The sequence below is a fragment of the Anastrepha ludens genome, chromosome 2 (assembly GCF_028408465.1).
Source record: "Anastrepha ludens isolate Willacy chromosome 2, idAnaLude1.1, whole genome shotgun sequence".
In the NCBI taxonomy this organism is placed as follows: domain Eukaryota; kingdom Metazoa; phylum Arthropoda; class Insecta; order Diptera; family Tephritidae; genus Anastrepha; species Anastrepha ludens.
The window spans coordinates 176,586,310-176,601,945 of NC_071498.1; the positions used below are offsets into that span (position 1 = coordinate 176,586,310).

Consider the following 15,636-nt stretch of genomic DNA (forward strand, 5'->3'; position numbering starts at 1 on the left):
GGATTTACGCGTATGAGCCCGAAAGTAAACAGCAGTCGACTGAATGGGTGTTTCAAGATGAGCGAAATCCAACAAAAGTTGTTCGCGCACGAAGCACTTCCAAGCAAATGGTCGCCTGTTTTTTCGGAAAAACTGGACATATCGCAACCGTACCACTAGAACAACGCAGAACAGTGAATTCTTAGTGGTACACAACCATTTGTTTGCCAGTTGTCTTCCAAGAAATTAGGAAAATCAATCGCCAAAGACGGATCACTCTTCACCAGGACAATGCGAGCTCTCACACAACGGCTCAAACAACTGCATTTTTGAGCACCCAAAACATCGAATTAATGGGTCATCCGCCATATAGTCCTGACTTGGCACCGAATGACTTCCTTTTATTCCCGTACGTAAAAACCAAACTGAGAGGTCAACGTTTTTCGACACCTGAAAAAGCGGTTGCGGCATTCAGAATGCATGTTTTGGAGGTACCTCATTCAGAGTGGCAAAAGTGCTTCGACAATTGGTTCAAACGCATGCAAAAGTGTATAGATCTTCATAGAGAATATTTTGAAAAACAATAAAATGATTTTCGATGATTAAAATTTGTTTTTGTTCTCTAATCCCGAAATATAAAAGGCACCCCTCGTAATCGATGTTTTAAAATATCTACAGTGAGGAGAAGAGGCCGAAGAGGCTACTATTACCACTTTATAAATAATGTTTAATAAACAAATTTCAATCAAAAGAATGTAACAAAATTTTTAACAAAAATATTTGTTATTAAGATTTGCATCCGATCAAAAACAAGTAAACAAAATTAATAAAATTATGTGAAAGAAATTTAGTAAAACAACAAAAAAAAAACAAGAGAAACAAAAAAAAAAAAACAGAAACAAAAAAATTTTTAATAAAAATTTTAAAAATAATATTTTTTTTTTATATGCTATTGCATAGACTTAACACAATTACTATAAATATAAACAAAAAAAGTTTAATAAAAATACAAAAAGAATATAAAAAAATGTATAAAATGTGTTCTATAAAAAATTGCCTTCGATCAAAAATAAGTAAAAAACATTAATAAAAACAAGTAAAAGAAATTTAATAAAGAAATAAACAAAAAAATAAAAATAAGTGGAAGAAATGTAATGAAAAACCAAACCAAAAAAACACAAACCCCAAACTAAACAATTTTTTAAATAAAAATTTTTAAAATAACTTTTGTTTTTTGGTGATATGCTATTGTATAGATTAACAATATTACTATAAACATAAAAAAGAAGAAATTTAATAAAAATAAACAAAAGCAGTTTAATAAAAATAATATAAACAAATGTATGAAATATTTTGTATAGAATTTGCCTTCGATGAAAAAAATATAACTAAAAAATGAAATTTAATATAAAAAAAAATTAACTAAAAAACAATTGAAAAAAATTTCAAAAAATTGTAGAATTCTAATTAAATTATGAAATCGTTTTCTAAAACAATTTTCAAAAACAATTTAATAACAAAATCAAGACAAAAATATTAAAGAAAAACCAAATGAAAAGGATTTAAAAAATTATAATTATAAATATAATTAAAAGTATGTAAAAAAAATGTATGAAAATATTTTTTATCAAAATTTGCCTTCGACCGAAAATAAGTAAAGAACATTACGGAAAATAAATGCAGAAATTTAATAAAAAAATAAAATAAACACAAAAAGAAAAATAAGTGGTAGAAATTTAATGAACAACAAAAAAAAAAAGAAACAAACTAAAAGAAACAGGAAAAAGAGAAACAAAAACAACTAAAAAATTTTGTAAGTACATATTCAAATAAATGAAATTTAATAAAATTAAAAAAAAAACAGTTTAACCCATTCGATCCCATTGTACTCGCTTGAGTACAGAAAAAGCATCTTTATCCGTTATCCGTTATTCACTTGTCTTTGCGTGCACCTTTGCTATTTTTCTTCTTTTCATGGTTCTGTTTGACAAAATCTAAGTTATCACGGAAAAAGTTCAGTGTTGTAATATTCATAATACATATAATTTGTATACTTTATACCAAAAAAACGAAAAAAGTTGTGGAAAAGTGCATTTCGGTAGTTTTAAATTCTAGTGTACTCGCATGGGTACAGTGGGAACATTCATATATATTTTGTGTGCATATTTCATGTAGATTTGGTAATGGATGTAAAAAAATTTTACGGAAAGAGGTTTCATAACCTTTCTGCGACCACCGACTATATTGAATCAAGCGACCGTAGTCACTTCGACTTCACTATTATACCGCCAAATACCCACTGTGACACAGATGAGGAGGACATTGAAGAGGATAATATATTGCGTGATGATATTCCAGCCTTGGAATCGTATTTTTCGATTCTTCTTTACGTCATATGACCTTCTTAGAATTTTGAAAGAACAAGGATTTAAGGCTACTGGGACTGTTCGTGAACGGCGGACCAAAAAATGTCCTCTGGAAACGAACAAAGAACTACAAAAGAAGCAACGGTCTCCCCGTTTGATTTTATGTAAGTTTATCATAATGTTTTATTTGAATAGTTGTTTTGTAACAAATTTTGTAGGTTTTCTGACTCAGGAATACTTTTTGTGACGTGGAATGACAATAGCGTTGTGACAGTGGGAACAAACTTTGATAGAATTGAACCTTTACATACCGTCAAACGATGGTCAAGACAAGAGAGGCGCAAGGTGAATGCCCATCAGCCGAAGTTGATAGCGGAATACAACTCAGGAATGGGAGGAGTTGACCTCCACGACCAAGCTTTGAATACTTACTATATAAAGTTTAGAGGAAAGAAATGGTGGTGGCCTCTTTTCACCACAATGATAAGCTCGTGCGTAGTAAACGCATAGAAGCTTTATAAAATGGCAAGTAAGAGTCAATGCGACTTGTTGCAATACCAACGTGAAATTGTGCGATTTTATTTACGCAATTATAATATCCGGGACATATCTTCAAAACGATCGACAACGGCATCAATAGCTGGTTCCTCATAAACCATTTTCCCAAAAGGATATCGAATCAGCTGAGTGCGGGGAGTGTCACCAAAGAATTCGATGGATTTGCGAGTTATGCAATGTAGCCCTTTGCGTGGAGAGAGAATGTTTCAAAAACTTCCATACTGTTAACCGAACTAATAGCCAAGGGAGTCTTTGAAAGTGTCTTTTTATTTAATACTCCATATTTTCATATACAGGCAATGTATATACATATTATCCCATTGTACTCGATTGGGTACAGCCCAAAAAATGCATTTCTTTGATTTTTTTTCGTGTTTTTTTTTTAAGGAGCTTAATTACACTATTTCAATAAACGTTTTATTAACGCATTTAAAAAAAAATTGTTTTATATAAGGTTGGGATTTAATGGGTTAATAAAGGAATATAAAAAAAATTATGAGAAAAAATTTTATAGAATTTTTCCTTCTACAAAAAGGTGCAAAATATAAATAAAAATAAATAAAAAAACTTAAAAATTAAGTTTATTAAATAAAAAAGTATAAAAAAATTTAATAAAAAAACAATAATGAAATAGTATACAAAACATTTATCAAAATGTTTTCTATTAAAATTTATCTTCGAGCAAAAAAAAGTACAAAACTTTATAAAAAGTAAATAATAGAATTTTTATAAAAGATTAAAAACCCAAACGAAAAAAAAATAAATTAAAAACAAAACAAATGAAAAAGATTTGAAAAATATTAAAATTTCTAATTAAAAAAATATAAAAAAATTAGGAATTTTAATTTAATTAGGAATTTTTTTTTTTTTTGTATCAAAACTTACCTTCAATCAAAAATAATTAAAAATATAATACAAGCACACAATACTTTTTCGATTTTCCTTAACGCACACTGTAACTCGATGGAGTTCTTTGTCTCATTTAACTTTCTTCTCAATGAGAGCAATCATGTCAGCAATGCATTGCAATTCGATAGCGTCGCATTCGATGACTTTGTACAAATTTGCTGTTACCACAAAAATTTAATTACAAAAGGGATCCACTACGATGATGCTAAAGCGAACAGCTTACAAAGGCGAAAACATCCACACATACATACATATATAAGCAGCATAACTGTGGTAGCGGAGTAAAATGCACGCAAAATAGAATAATAACATCAACTGGTGTAAAAGCAAACTGCATAGATTTCTCCCTGTTGCTGGCACTTCGCCTAAAATCTTCAGAAAGCTGCTACATTTTGAACTCTAACTCTCGCTTGCCGACTGATAATTTGCCAAAATGCTCACACATCTATAAGTACAAATACATACATACGCATTTCTATGCGCCTGAAGGCTTCTTATATGTATCGCACATGAATGCACACACACACATATGTATGTATGCATTGTATTTGTAGCAGTATTATTTGGTTGCGTGCTCACTTGTGTTGATGGCATGAAATTTGCATCAAGTAGGGGCAATCTCTCCTACGCTCCATATCCATTACTCAGTTTATCGCTCTGCTCTGCTGGCTTACTTTTGTTTTTATATATTTTCTAAATTTGCTTGCATGAAGATGGCATTTGTCAACAGCAGCAGCAGCAGCAGCAGCAGGAGCAGCGTCATCAACAATAACAACAAACATATAGAAGATTGCGTATGCAAATGAGATGATGCCGGAGTTACTTATGATAATTTTGATTTGTCAGTAGAAAATAGCAGTAAAATACAAATTCTTATACATAAAGGCAGAGTTGAAATATGCAGCAGTGACATGAAATGCGTTGGCAATTAGGAGCTTAAGCTAAATTTTGTTTAACTTATTGCGAACAAAGGGAAAACAAACATACAGACACACAGCTAAACTTTTGAATTTGTAAGGCACATCACTTTTCGATGTTAGTTTTAAATGAAAATTAACTGAAATTCATAATTTTAATTATTTTAGAGAAAAAGCAAAAATGACATGACAGTTAAAGAGTTTATCAGATTTCATGGGTGGAAAGTTTGCCAGCACTCAGGTGATATTGCCCACTAATCGGGCGTTTGTTTTAGCTGCATGAGAACTATGGATATGGATAACTATGCATTGACTCTATCTATCCCCTGACTTCTTAGCTTGGATGGGCTCTGAGGCCAACTTCAAAGACACGGTTACTCTAACCCACAACCGAGCTTGGCAGTCTGAGAGAGGCTGCAGATGGACAAAACTAATGTTATCTGTCATGTCCGACCGACTGATTGAACTCATGACGAGCCTCTTGGAAAAGGAAGGCATCTCAGGCAGTACACTTTGCCCAGCATGTGGAAAGGAGGAGAGGACGGTGGACCACTTTCTGTGTGTCTGCTCGGCCTTCGCTCGAATCAGGTTTAAGGTCTTTGGCACTGATGTGTTAAGAAGCGACCAACTTACTCCTTGGCACCACAAGACGTACTCAGATTCCTTCGGAGGTCGGATAGATTTAAAGAAAATTAAAAGGCAATCCAAGTGTAGTACCATGGACTTAATTGTGTCTGAGTGCTGTATTTGCTAGTTGTCCCGACAAAAAAAAAACAATGCTTTGAGAGCTGAGAATAACAAACTGTGTTGAAATTTCCGCAAAGTAAGATTTGGGCAGGCCTTAATGACTCGTTTAACGCCAGAACAAGCCTTCCAAATTGTGGAAATTTACTTTGAAAAAATCAAAAATTGTTCTCGATGTTCATAGCACTTTGTTCATTTTACGTGCGGTTTACACGCTGGCGCCATCATCCTTATTCCTGTTCCTTATTTCTTTCTAAATGAGGAAGGAGTTGTCGTTCCGGTGAATGGCGAGCGCTATCGCTTTGTTCACAAAAATTAATCAGCAAAATATCAACGACATTTGGTCCCCACAAGACGACGCAACTCGCCATACAGCGCGCTTTTTTAGATTTGTGTTGGACTAGTCCAAGCACCCAGTCACGCTTAACAATCTATTTATTGGACTGATCGAATAGGCCAGCCTCAGCTTACCGCCCTGTCTCCGGCGCTGCAGTTGTTGTGATCAGTGGGGAGATACCCGTCGACCTCACGGCCCAGGATCGAATGGATGTGTGGGGACTCCAAGACGAAACACGTCATCACTAGCGTCTCAGAATGGAGATGCCAAACCATGCTGCGGTGGCAAAGCCGATGGGACACTGAACCGAGTGGCAGATGGATAGCGAAACTTTTTCTATCAAAAGGCAAATGCGTCCAAGGGAACTTCGGGGGAAGTGAATTACTTCTTAACTCAGTTCTGTTTCGGCCACGGATGCTTCCGGAGAAACCTATACCGCATGGGCAAGGTAAGCGATCACAAGTGCATATACTGCCGTGCGCTGAGCAATAATACTGAACACACGTTTTTAGTTGGGACAGATAGCTCGCGGAAATAAATGCTCTAAGGAAGCAGATTGGCGACATCGCGCCGAGCAACACACTCAGCAAAATACTTGAACGCGAGGACAGCTGGAACGCAGTAAAGAGATATATCGAGAACGTACTACGGAAAAAAAAGATAGACCTCGACACAGTGCAACAAAGCGAAGCCGAAGAGATAGAGACACAAGAAGACCAGCCTATAGCATGACAGATGGCTACAAATGCGGTACATCAAGGCGTGGCTGAATAGAACTGGTTCTTTATGGAAGCCATTCTGGGCCCTCCTGATATAATGCACAAAATATTGCCAGTAAGGGTGTCTCCCCAGAAGGAGGGGAGGCATTGTTTTAGTGACCACACCACTCGACGCAGTAGACAACAGTCGCCAGTAGACCTCAGCCACCAAAACAAAAAAAAAAAAACAAAAAAAAAAAAAAAAAAAAATGAGCCATGTAACTCGTAGCCGCGGCGACATATTCCGGATGAAATATTCAAAAAATTAATCCCATTAAATTATCTAAAAACGCATGCCAACAACATCCCGGTTTTGTATTATCATTTCTCAAGCTCTTAAAAACCAAAACAACCAATACTTAAGGCCGGCGGGTCAATTAGATGTCCTAAATTCAGTAGTTTTCGCGAAGCGTTGTAGGATGAGAAAAAAACAATTAGCCAAATGAAGTTTTGGGGATAGTTTAATATATATTTGAACTAAAAAAAAAAAATTTGTACAATCTCCAACAATATATTGTAAGCCGCGTTATCAATAGATTCCCAGAGCGCCTGTATGCAACTTCTGTACAAGATACAACTTGCAATTTTCATCTGAAAACAAAAAACAAAAAAAAGATTATTAATTTTGATGTAATTATCTTCTATGTGAACTAAAAAAAACATCCAAAAACTTTTTTTAAGCGACTTTTTTACCCAGTTGAAGAGTTTTTTTTTCCTTGAAAAACCACTTTTTTTTCTACCTTCCCCAAAAATTCGAATTTTACGTGTTTCTCCCAATTTTCTTAGTTCACATCGAAGATAATTACATCAAAATTAATAATCTTTTTTTTTTTGTTTTCAGATGAAAATTGCAAGTTGTATCTTGTACAGAAGTTGGATACTTCAGTGGCAAGGCGCTCTGGGAATCTATTGATAACTCGGCTTACAATATATTGTTGGAGATTGTACAAATTTTTTTTTTTAGTTCAAATATATATTAAACTATCCCCAAAACTTCATTTGGCTAATTGTTTTTTTTCTCATCCTACAACGCTTCGCGAAAACTACTGAATTTAGGACATCTAATTGGCCCGCCGGCCTTAAACCCTAGAGAGAGTGAACATAAAAGCTATGGAGAGGCAGGCGAGGTTGGAACTCATTACTCCTCAGTAAGCTTCCGAGGCTCTTTAATAAACCTTAGCAGTTTATCGAAGGCAGCAGAGTATGGCTCGACCATTCTCAATACTGATCAAAAACGACCCACAAATGTGCCATCTAAGTCTGGCAAAACCGGGACAGCGACAGTATTCGCCTCATCTATCAAAGAAGATAGATATATACAGTGGATCACCGATGATGTCTATGGTGTCCATGATGATGATGCCTAAGGTGACCCCATGCACTGTAACACATAATTAGTCCTATCAAAGGTCACTCCTTCTCCGTCTGAGATGGTATTTTGCTACCAAACTCTTTCAGGAAACACTTGGTTGTTTTACAGGTGGGTGTCAGTACTGCACCAAAGGCTCTCACAAGCTTTATTCCACTGTGCTTGGCCCTAAAATTAACTCCCGTCTAATTGGATACTTCTAAGAACCGAAGTCGTCTTCAGCAAGTTCGTTTCTTTAAACACCATAGCGTCTCTGCCCTGCAACCTCATAAGTTCAAGCTCATTCCACTTACACTCCTGGATAGTTTTTGAAGAGGTGTAAGCGGTTTCTGAGGACTCTATAATAAAGGAGCTATGAAAACAAGGGGCTTTGGAAATTTGGATATAAACGTTTCGGCGTACCCGAATTCTATATCCTTACTACTTTAATGGCGCAGTAAATCGGATTATATCTGCAGAACGATGTCCTTCTGCAAAGTACGATTTAGTTCCGATATAGTACTCTTGTGTGCTCCGTGGGGGAATAAATCGTAAGCCAACTACCCAAAAACTACTCAAGAGTTTAAATGAATTTTTCTATTGATGAGATAAGCGACAAGATGTCCCGCGATGTTGTGTGGTGTAAACGAAAGTAGTCGACACGTTCATCAATACGACTAAGACCAGGATGAAAAATCGAAACGGGCGATCAAAAAAATGTCCGCTTATGTTCTTGTAAAATAATGGACCCGAATATGAGCGATCGCTTCCCACGACAGTCGGTCCTAAGTAACCGGAACGACCCGGATTTATATCCGGCTAAGGACTGTCACTTCAGCAACATTCCCCGAATATGTATGGAAACGTAACGAAGTCGAGCCATTTTTGAAGCGGCAAACAACTGACCAGACTGAAGAAAGAGATCGACTAGAAGGTATCCGAATTGGCGAACTGGAAACGCGTTAGGTTCCATTAGGACGAGTTGCCGGCCGAATATTTCAGACCTGGTACCAAGCCAACGCGGTTTATAAAGTCCCAATGATTGCGGTGGTATGGACAGTTTTAAGAATGAGCAGCGAAAGAACGACCAAAAAAGTATTTGAAGCAAACCCTGAAAGAGCAAGAAGGAGAGGCCAGCCAATGAGACGATGGTTGCAACACGTAGAAGACGATATACGAAAGATGAAAATCTCACAACATAGAGGGAAAGCGGACTGCCGGGAAGAATGAGGGAAAGGAGACAATGGTCCACCACAGACTGTAATGCCAAGATGGCCAAACGACCAAATATTAAAGCATTTTCACAATTTTCTTGATGCCACAAAACTGGCCTTCATACGAGACTTCGGAAAATAAGATGAGTATTTTTTTTACCAGTTAGGATGAGGACTTCTTCAATCATGAATATGAATAAGTTCGTGCGGTTTTACAACAGATGGTGTAACTTGATTATTATTCCACCGATCCACATTTCCAAACATTCATTGGAGAGCTACTGTCGTAAGGCACAAACGTCAGTATAAGTTTTTTATTTGAAGCGTAAACAACAATATTTTTACCACACTTGAAAATGTCGAATTTCGTGCCAAATAATGTGTTTTTGCGGGGAATTCTTCTTCATTATTTTAATATGAAGAAAAAAGCAGCCGAAAGTCATCGTATCTTGGTGGAAGTTTATGGTGAGCATGCTCTATCTGAGCGAACGTGCCAGAAGTGGTTTGCACGCTTTAAAAGTGGTGATTTTGGCTTGGAAGACGAAGAACGCGAGGGTGCGCCGCCAAAGTTCATGGATACCGAATTGGAGGAATTCCTCGATCAAGATCCGGCTCAAACGCAAGAAGAGGTTGCAAAAACTTTGGGAGTTGATCAATCAACCATTTCCAAACGTTTAAAAGCCATGGGAATGATCCGAAAGGTAGGCCATTGGGTGCCGTATGAATTGAAGCCAAGAGACGTTGAACGCCGTTTTATGGCATGCGAACAACTGCTTCAACGGCACAAAAGAAAGGGTTTTTTGCATCGAATTGTGACTGGCGATGAAAAGTGGGTCCATTACGACAATCCAAAACGTCGGGCAACGTATGGATACCCTGGCCATGCTTCAACATCGACGTCGGCGCAGAATATTCATGGCCTGAAGGTTATGCTGTGTATCTGGTGGGACCAGCTGGGTGTTGTGTATTATGAGCTACTGAAACCGAATGAAACGATTACGGGGGATGTCTACCGACGACAATTGATGCGTTTGAGCCGAGCACTGCGAGAAAAACGGCCGCAATACGCCGATAGACACGACAAAGTTATTTTGCAACATGACAATGCTCGGCCACATGTTGCACAAGTGGTCAAAACATACTTAGAAACGCTCAAATGGGATGTCCTACCCCACACGCCGTATAGTCCAGACCTTGCGCCATCCGATTACTATCTCTTCCGATCGATGCAACATGGCCTGGCTGACCAGCACTTCCGTAATTACGATGAAGTCAAAAAATGGATCGATTCGTGGATTGCGGCAAAACCGACCGAATTTTTCACAAAGGGAATCCGTGAATTGCCAGAAAGATGGGAAAAAGTAGTAGTAAGCGATGGACAATATTTTGAATATTAAATTTGTAACCATTTTACGTCAATAAAGTTTCAAATTTCGAAAAAAAACCGCACGAACTTATTCATAGTCCTATTAGAATTAGGAAACTGCCTTCAAAAGGGCCAAATGTTATTGAACAATACAGCGCATATTTGACCTAAATCTGATGAACCTAGACAAAGGTAAGAAAGGCTCGGTCTAAATCGGATAATCATAAAAATCAACCTGAAAATTTCATCGCCACAATAAGACGAAAAAAATACAGAAGCCTTTCTTTCCTTTGCGTGCCAAACTTATAAATCACATTGAGAACTCACCTTTTAACAAATTTACGCAACACGTCCACGTCGCTGAGACTCTCCACAGGAATCGTTGGCAGTTTACCACTCGCAGCTGCCACCGTCGCTGACGCCGAGGATGTTGCTTTAGACGCTTGACCAGCGCGTTTGGCTGGCGACAATTGCTCTATCCGTTGCTCACGTTGTTGTTGCTGATAAATTTCAAATGGTGTCACAGCATAAGCGTAAAACTGGTTCGTACGTAGTACTGCGACGCCAATGGCCGCCAAAATGGGCTGAAGCGAAATACAAAAAAATACAAAGAAAAGAGAGAGTTAAACAATAAATGCCATGAATATACAAAAAACCGTTATATTTATACGTAAATATGTAAACGTACTTCTCACTTTTTATGTTTCTCTCAACTCACCATTGGTATTTGTGCGCCACCCGCACCGCCGCCACTATCGAACTCAGCCTGAGCGCAGCTACCTGCAGCACCGCCAAACGTACTCGCACCACCCGTCGTCATAGCCATGCTGCTACCGCCACCAACGCCCATCGCACCACCGCCGCCACCACTCAGCGCCCCGCCTTTGCCCGCACTGCCAGAGAGATAGGCGGTTGAGAGACGCTCACCGCCATTTGTTGACTCTTCGGCACGCAACTCTATCAATTTCGCTATGAAAACCGCCTGTGGGGCGTACGCTTGCAACAGGCGTCCAACAGCAGCATCATTCACGTCTGCTTCGTTGCCTGCTTGCAAAGTGCTTTCCAACTCTGCTGCCGCCGCGGCTGTACCTAAATTATTGAAGATATCTAGGGCTTCGCTCTCTATGGATTTTTCGTCATCAGCGCCTCCACGACTGCTTACGCCAGCACCACTTGCCTGCTTGTAATGTTTATAGAAGATTGTGTGTTGCAGCGTCTGCCTGGCGGCCAACAACAAGACATGCAGTACACGGCACAACAACAAATTGCGTTGCTGTACCGTTAATAAGCTACCAAACGTTGCAGTGTTAATGACTGCGTTCGCAGCAGCCGTGGCTGGGGTGATCGGTGCGGCAGTTGATTTTTCCATTTGATTAAGTTCCGTCCAAATGAAGCGTTGTTGCAGCATCGCGCCAATGCACTGCAACAAAGTGCGTGTATTGTGTGAGTGTGCTCGGTGGAGGTGTTGGTGCTGCTGTTGTAGAAGTTGCTGGGCGCGCCCGCAACACCAGTCCAAGAAGCCTAGTAGCGTTGCCACATGCTCCGGCCGCAAGAGCTGCTCGCGCACAAATTTATCGATGAATTTCGACTCGATGTACAGCAACGCGCCGTGCTCCACCTTCTTTATGCACTCCAAGAAGGTGACAACAGCATGGCATAGGTAAAGCCCACCACCATCGTCGTCCGACAGACATTCGACAGTCTCGATAGCCATTCGCTCTGACGAAACGCCTGTCCCCTGCGCTGCCACAATTGTTGGCATTATCGGTGCTATGTTCTGGTTACTCTTATTGTCTGCGGCAATTTTCGCACTAATGCGTGTCATCAAGACGGTGCATGTAACGCGCACTAATGGATTCGGTTGCATGTAGTGAATGTGAGGATTATGTTGAATGCAGTTGTTGCGGAAGGTTGCCAGCATCGCTTGCATTGAGCTGGCGATTGCATGTCGTAGCACACGCGCCACTGCGAACTCGCTGTTGTCAAATATCTTGCAGAGCTTTTGCTCGGATTGTATCTCTAGCAAGATACGTGAAAGGTGTTGGACTCCATAGTCGGATTGTGCGGAGAATTTAATTAACTGCAAAATTGTTTGAGGGAGAGAAGAAATGGAGAAAGGTGAAAATTGGTAGCGCAATTTGTTTGCATGCAATTCGAGGAAGAGAAGCAAAAACGAATTGGCAGAAAGTTTTAAATGGCCAAAAAAATGGAATGGTCAAATAGTTGATTATAGGAAGCATGGGAAAAACGGGTAAGGAGTGGCGATCAAGTAAAAGAAAAATAATTGCACTTTCATGAAAATATCAATGTAATACAACGCTTTCAAAACAAAGTGCTGAGAATCATCGTTAAAGCACCCTGGTACGTCAGAAATGCTGATATTCATCGGGACCTTAAAGTTAACACTGTAACTGAAGAAATTAAGAAAATAGCAGAAGCGCACCAAATTCGACTTCAAGGGCATGTAAACGAAGAAGCTAGGAGCATCCTTAGTAACCCGTGCCCAGTTCGAAGATTAAAGAGGAAAAAACCACATGAACTTGCTGGCTATTAACAGAAAATAAGAAATATTGTTTGTAATTTCTTTTTACCAATTGTAATTTATTTTCGAATCAAACTGCTCGTTAGTTTCTGAACTAGTTGTAGTGTAATTAAACATTGTAATTTACTTATTATGTTTGAAATAAAAAAATAAAAAAAAATAAAAACTTTCATGATGAACATCTAAATAACATAACAAAACATAACATTACATAACATAACATAACATAACATAACATAACATAACATAACATAACATAACATAACATAACATAACATAACATAACATAACATAACATAACATAACATAACATAACATAACATAACATAACATAACATAACATAACATAACATAACATAACATAACATAACATAACATAACATAACATAACATAACATAACATAACATAACATAACATAACATAACATAACATAACATAACATAACATAACATGACATAACATAACATAACATAACATAACATAACATAACATAACATAACATAACATAACATAACATAACATAACATAACATAACATAACATAACATAACATAACATAACATAACATAACATAACATAACATAACATAACATAACATAACATAACATAACATAACATAACATAACATAACATAACATAACATAACATGACATAACATAACATCACATCACATCACATAACATAACATAACATAACATAACATAACATAACATGACATAACATAACAGCACATAACATAACATAACATAACATAACATAACATAACATAACATAACATAACAAACATAACATAACATCACATCACATCACATAACATAACATAACATAACATAACATAACATAGCATAACATAACATAACATAACATAACATAACATAACATAACATAACATAACATAACATAACATAACATAATATAACATAACATAACATAACATATTGTAACATAACATAACATATTGTAACATAACATAACATAACATAACATGACATAACATAACATAACATGACATAACATAACATAACATAACAAAATATAATATAGAATTTAACAGAAAAAGTATATGCAAAAACTTTTTTGAAATCGTCACTGAAGTAAGCAAAGAATAGTCTTTAAGACACCAAGCAACTTCACCTTCAGTATGACAACCTCAATCCGAATGAAGATATACCTACAGTGACATACATAAGTATAGGCCCAATAACGTCAATGGAAAAAAAGCATGTGCCGTGTGATAAGCAAGCCACATCTTTACATCATGCGTCGTGTGCTTAGGGTCATTGACATGCTGAAATGTGAAGGATTTTGGAAGGTTTCAACTGATCTGCACTTTTTTCTGATTTTCTTTCTATATGTTTAAATAAACTGATTTGTCTATTAGACCTTCAATAAATACAATGCCCCCACACCTGCAGCAGGCATGTAACCCCAAACCATTAATCCTGCACCACTGTACTTCACACTTGATGCTGGATTTTTTGCTGCGTAAGCTGTGTTACGTTTTCGCCACACAATTATGCGGCCGTCTGTACGAAAAATATTAAATTTGCTTTCATCTGAAAACATTACAAAACAGTAGCTAAGAGGCTGGTTTTCCAATTGTTTTGCATATGCCACCCTTTTCTTTTGGTTGGCTGCAGATATTAAGGGCTTGCGCCAAGCCACACATGCTTTGTACCCAGCCTGATGTAGTACTCGTCTAACTGTTTTGGCATAGATTTCTTTGCCAAAATCTTGCTTTGGCTTCGCCGCGATCAGGGTTGATGTAATTTCCTAATCATTTTTCATTTTTCGCAAAATTTGCGATAGCTCTCGGTCTGTTAATTTGCGCGGATGACCACTTCGCTGCGAACTTGTGAAATTCGTTTGCTCTTTGAAGCGGTTAACAATGGTGCGAATGGAGAAACGGATTCGATCTATCATTTCTGCGATCTCCGCAAGGGACTTTCCTTTTTTATGTAAATACATTATTATTTTACTCTACGATTGTGTAGTTTCCTTTCCTTTTGGACTCATTGTGATAAAAAATCTTACACAACGCACAAATTCTCACTGATCTTGCACACAAAACTAGTAAAATTTAAGTAACGGTATATTATAACATATGTTTTGTAAAAAGTGTTAATGGTTAATGGTTGTAAAGGGTTATGGTATGGCCCTTTAGCACTGCGACCATATTGATCTATTGTGCACCCTATACTGTCTATTGACTGTTAAGTATGCTTATGAATTGTACCAGCTCCTTCTGAGGGAGTGATTGAAGGTCTTCATCTGTAAGCGTGAACTTGTTTAGAAACCTTTTCCTTCTATGCGTCAACCCCGGACATTCGATAATGAGATGTTCTATAGACTCTTCATCTTCGCAGTTAATTCTGCAGGTGCTGGTGTTAGTTATGCCTAATTTATGTGAGTGTTTGTTGCAGGTGAAGTGACCCATGAGGGCGCCTGTGAGAGTGGGAATGCTCTTTTTGTTTAACGTGAGGGCCATGTTAGCTGTTTTAGCATTGAAACTTAAGAGCATTTTGGAGTGTCTAAAACCCTCTACGTTGTTCCAATGCTGATTTATTAAAGTTTTGGCCCAGTATTTTACTTTTTGTT

At 37.5% G+C, this 15,636-nt stretch overlaps 1 protein-coding gene across 2 annotated transcripts in view; it reads right to left on the minus strand.

Annotated features, from left to right (window-relative positions):
• Positions 1-15,636, minus strand: part of LOC128855915 (uncharacterized) — a 311,903-nt gene that overhangs the window by 120,999 nt on the left and 175,268 nt on the right. For both annotated transcript variants that reach the window (XM_054091156.1, XM_054091155.1), the window contains 2 exons: positions 11,215-12,576; positions 10,824-11,080 (listed from right to left, as the gene is read on the minus strand). In XM_054091156.1, the coding sequence (XP_053947131.1) occupies positions 10,824-11,080; positions 11,215-12,576 (1,619 nt within the window). The remainder of the gene's footprint in view (positions 1-10,823; positions 11,081-11,214; positions 12,577-15,636) is intronic.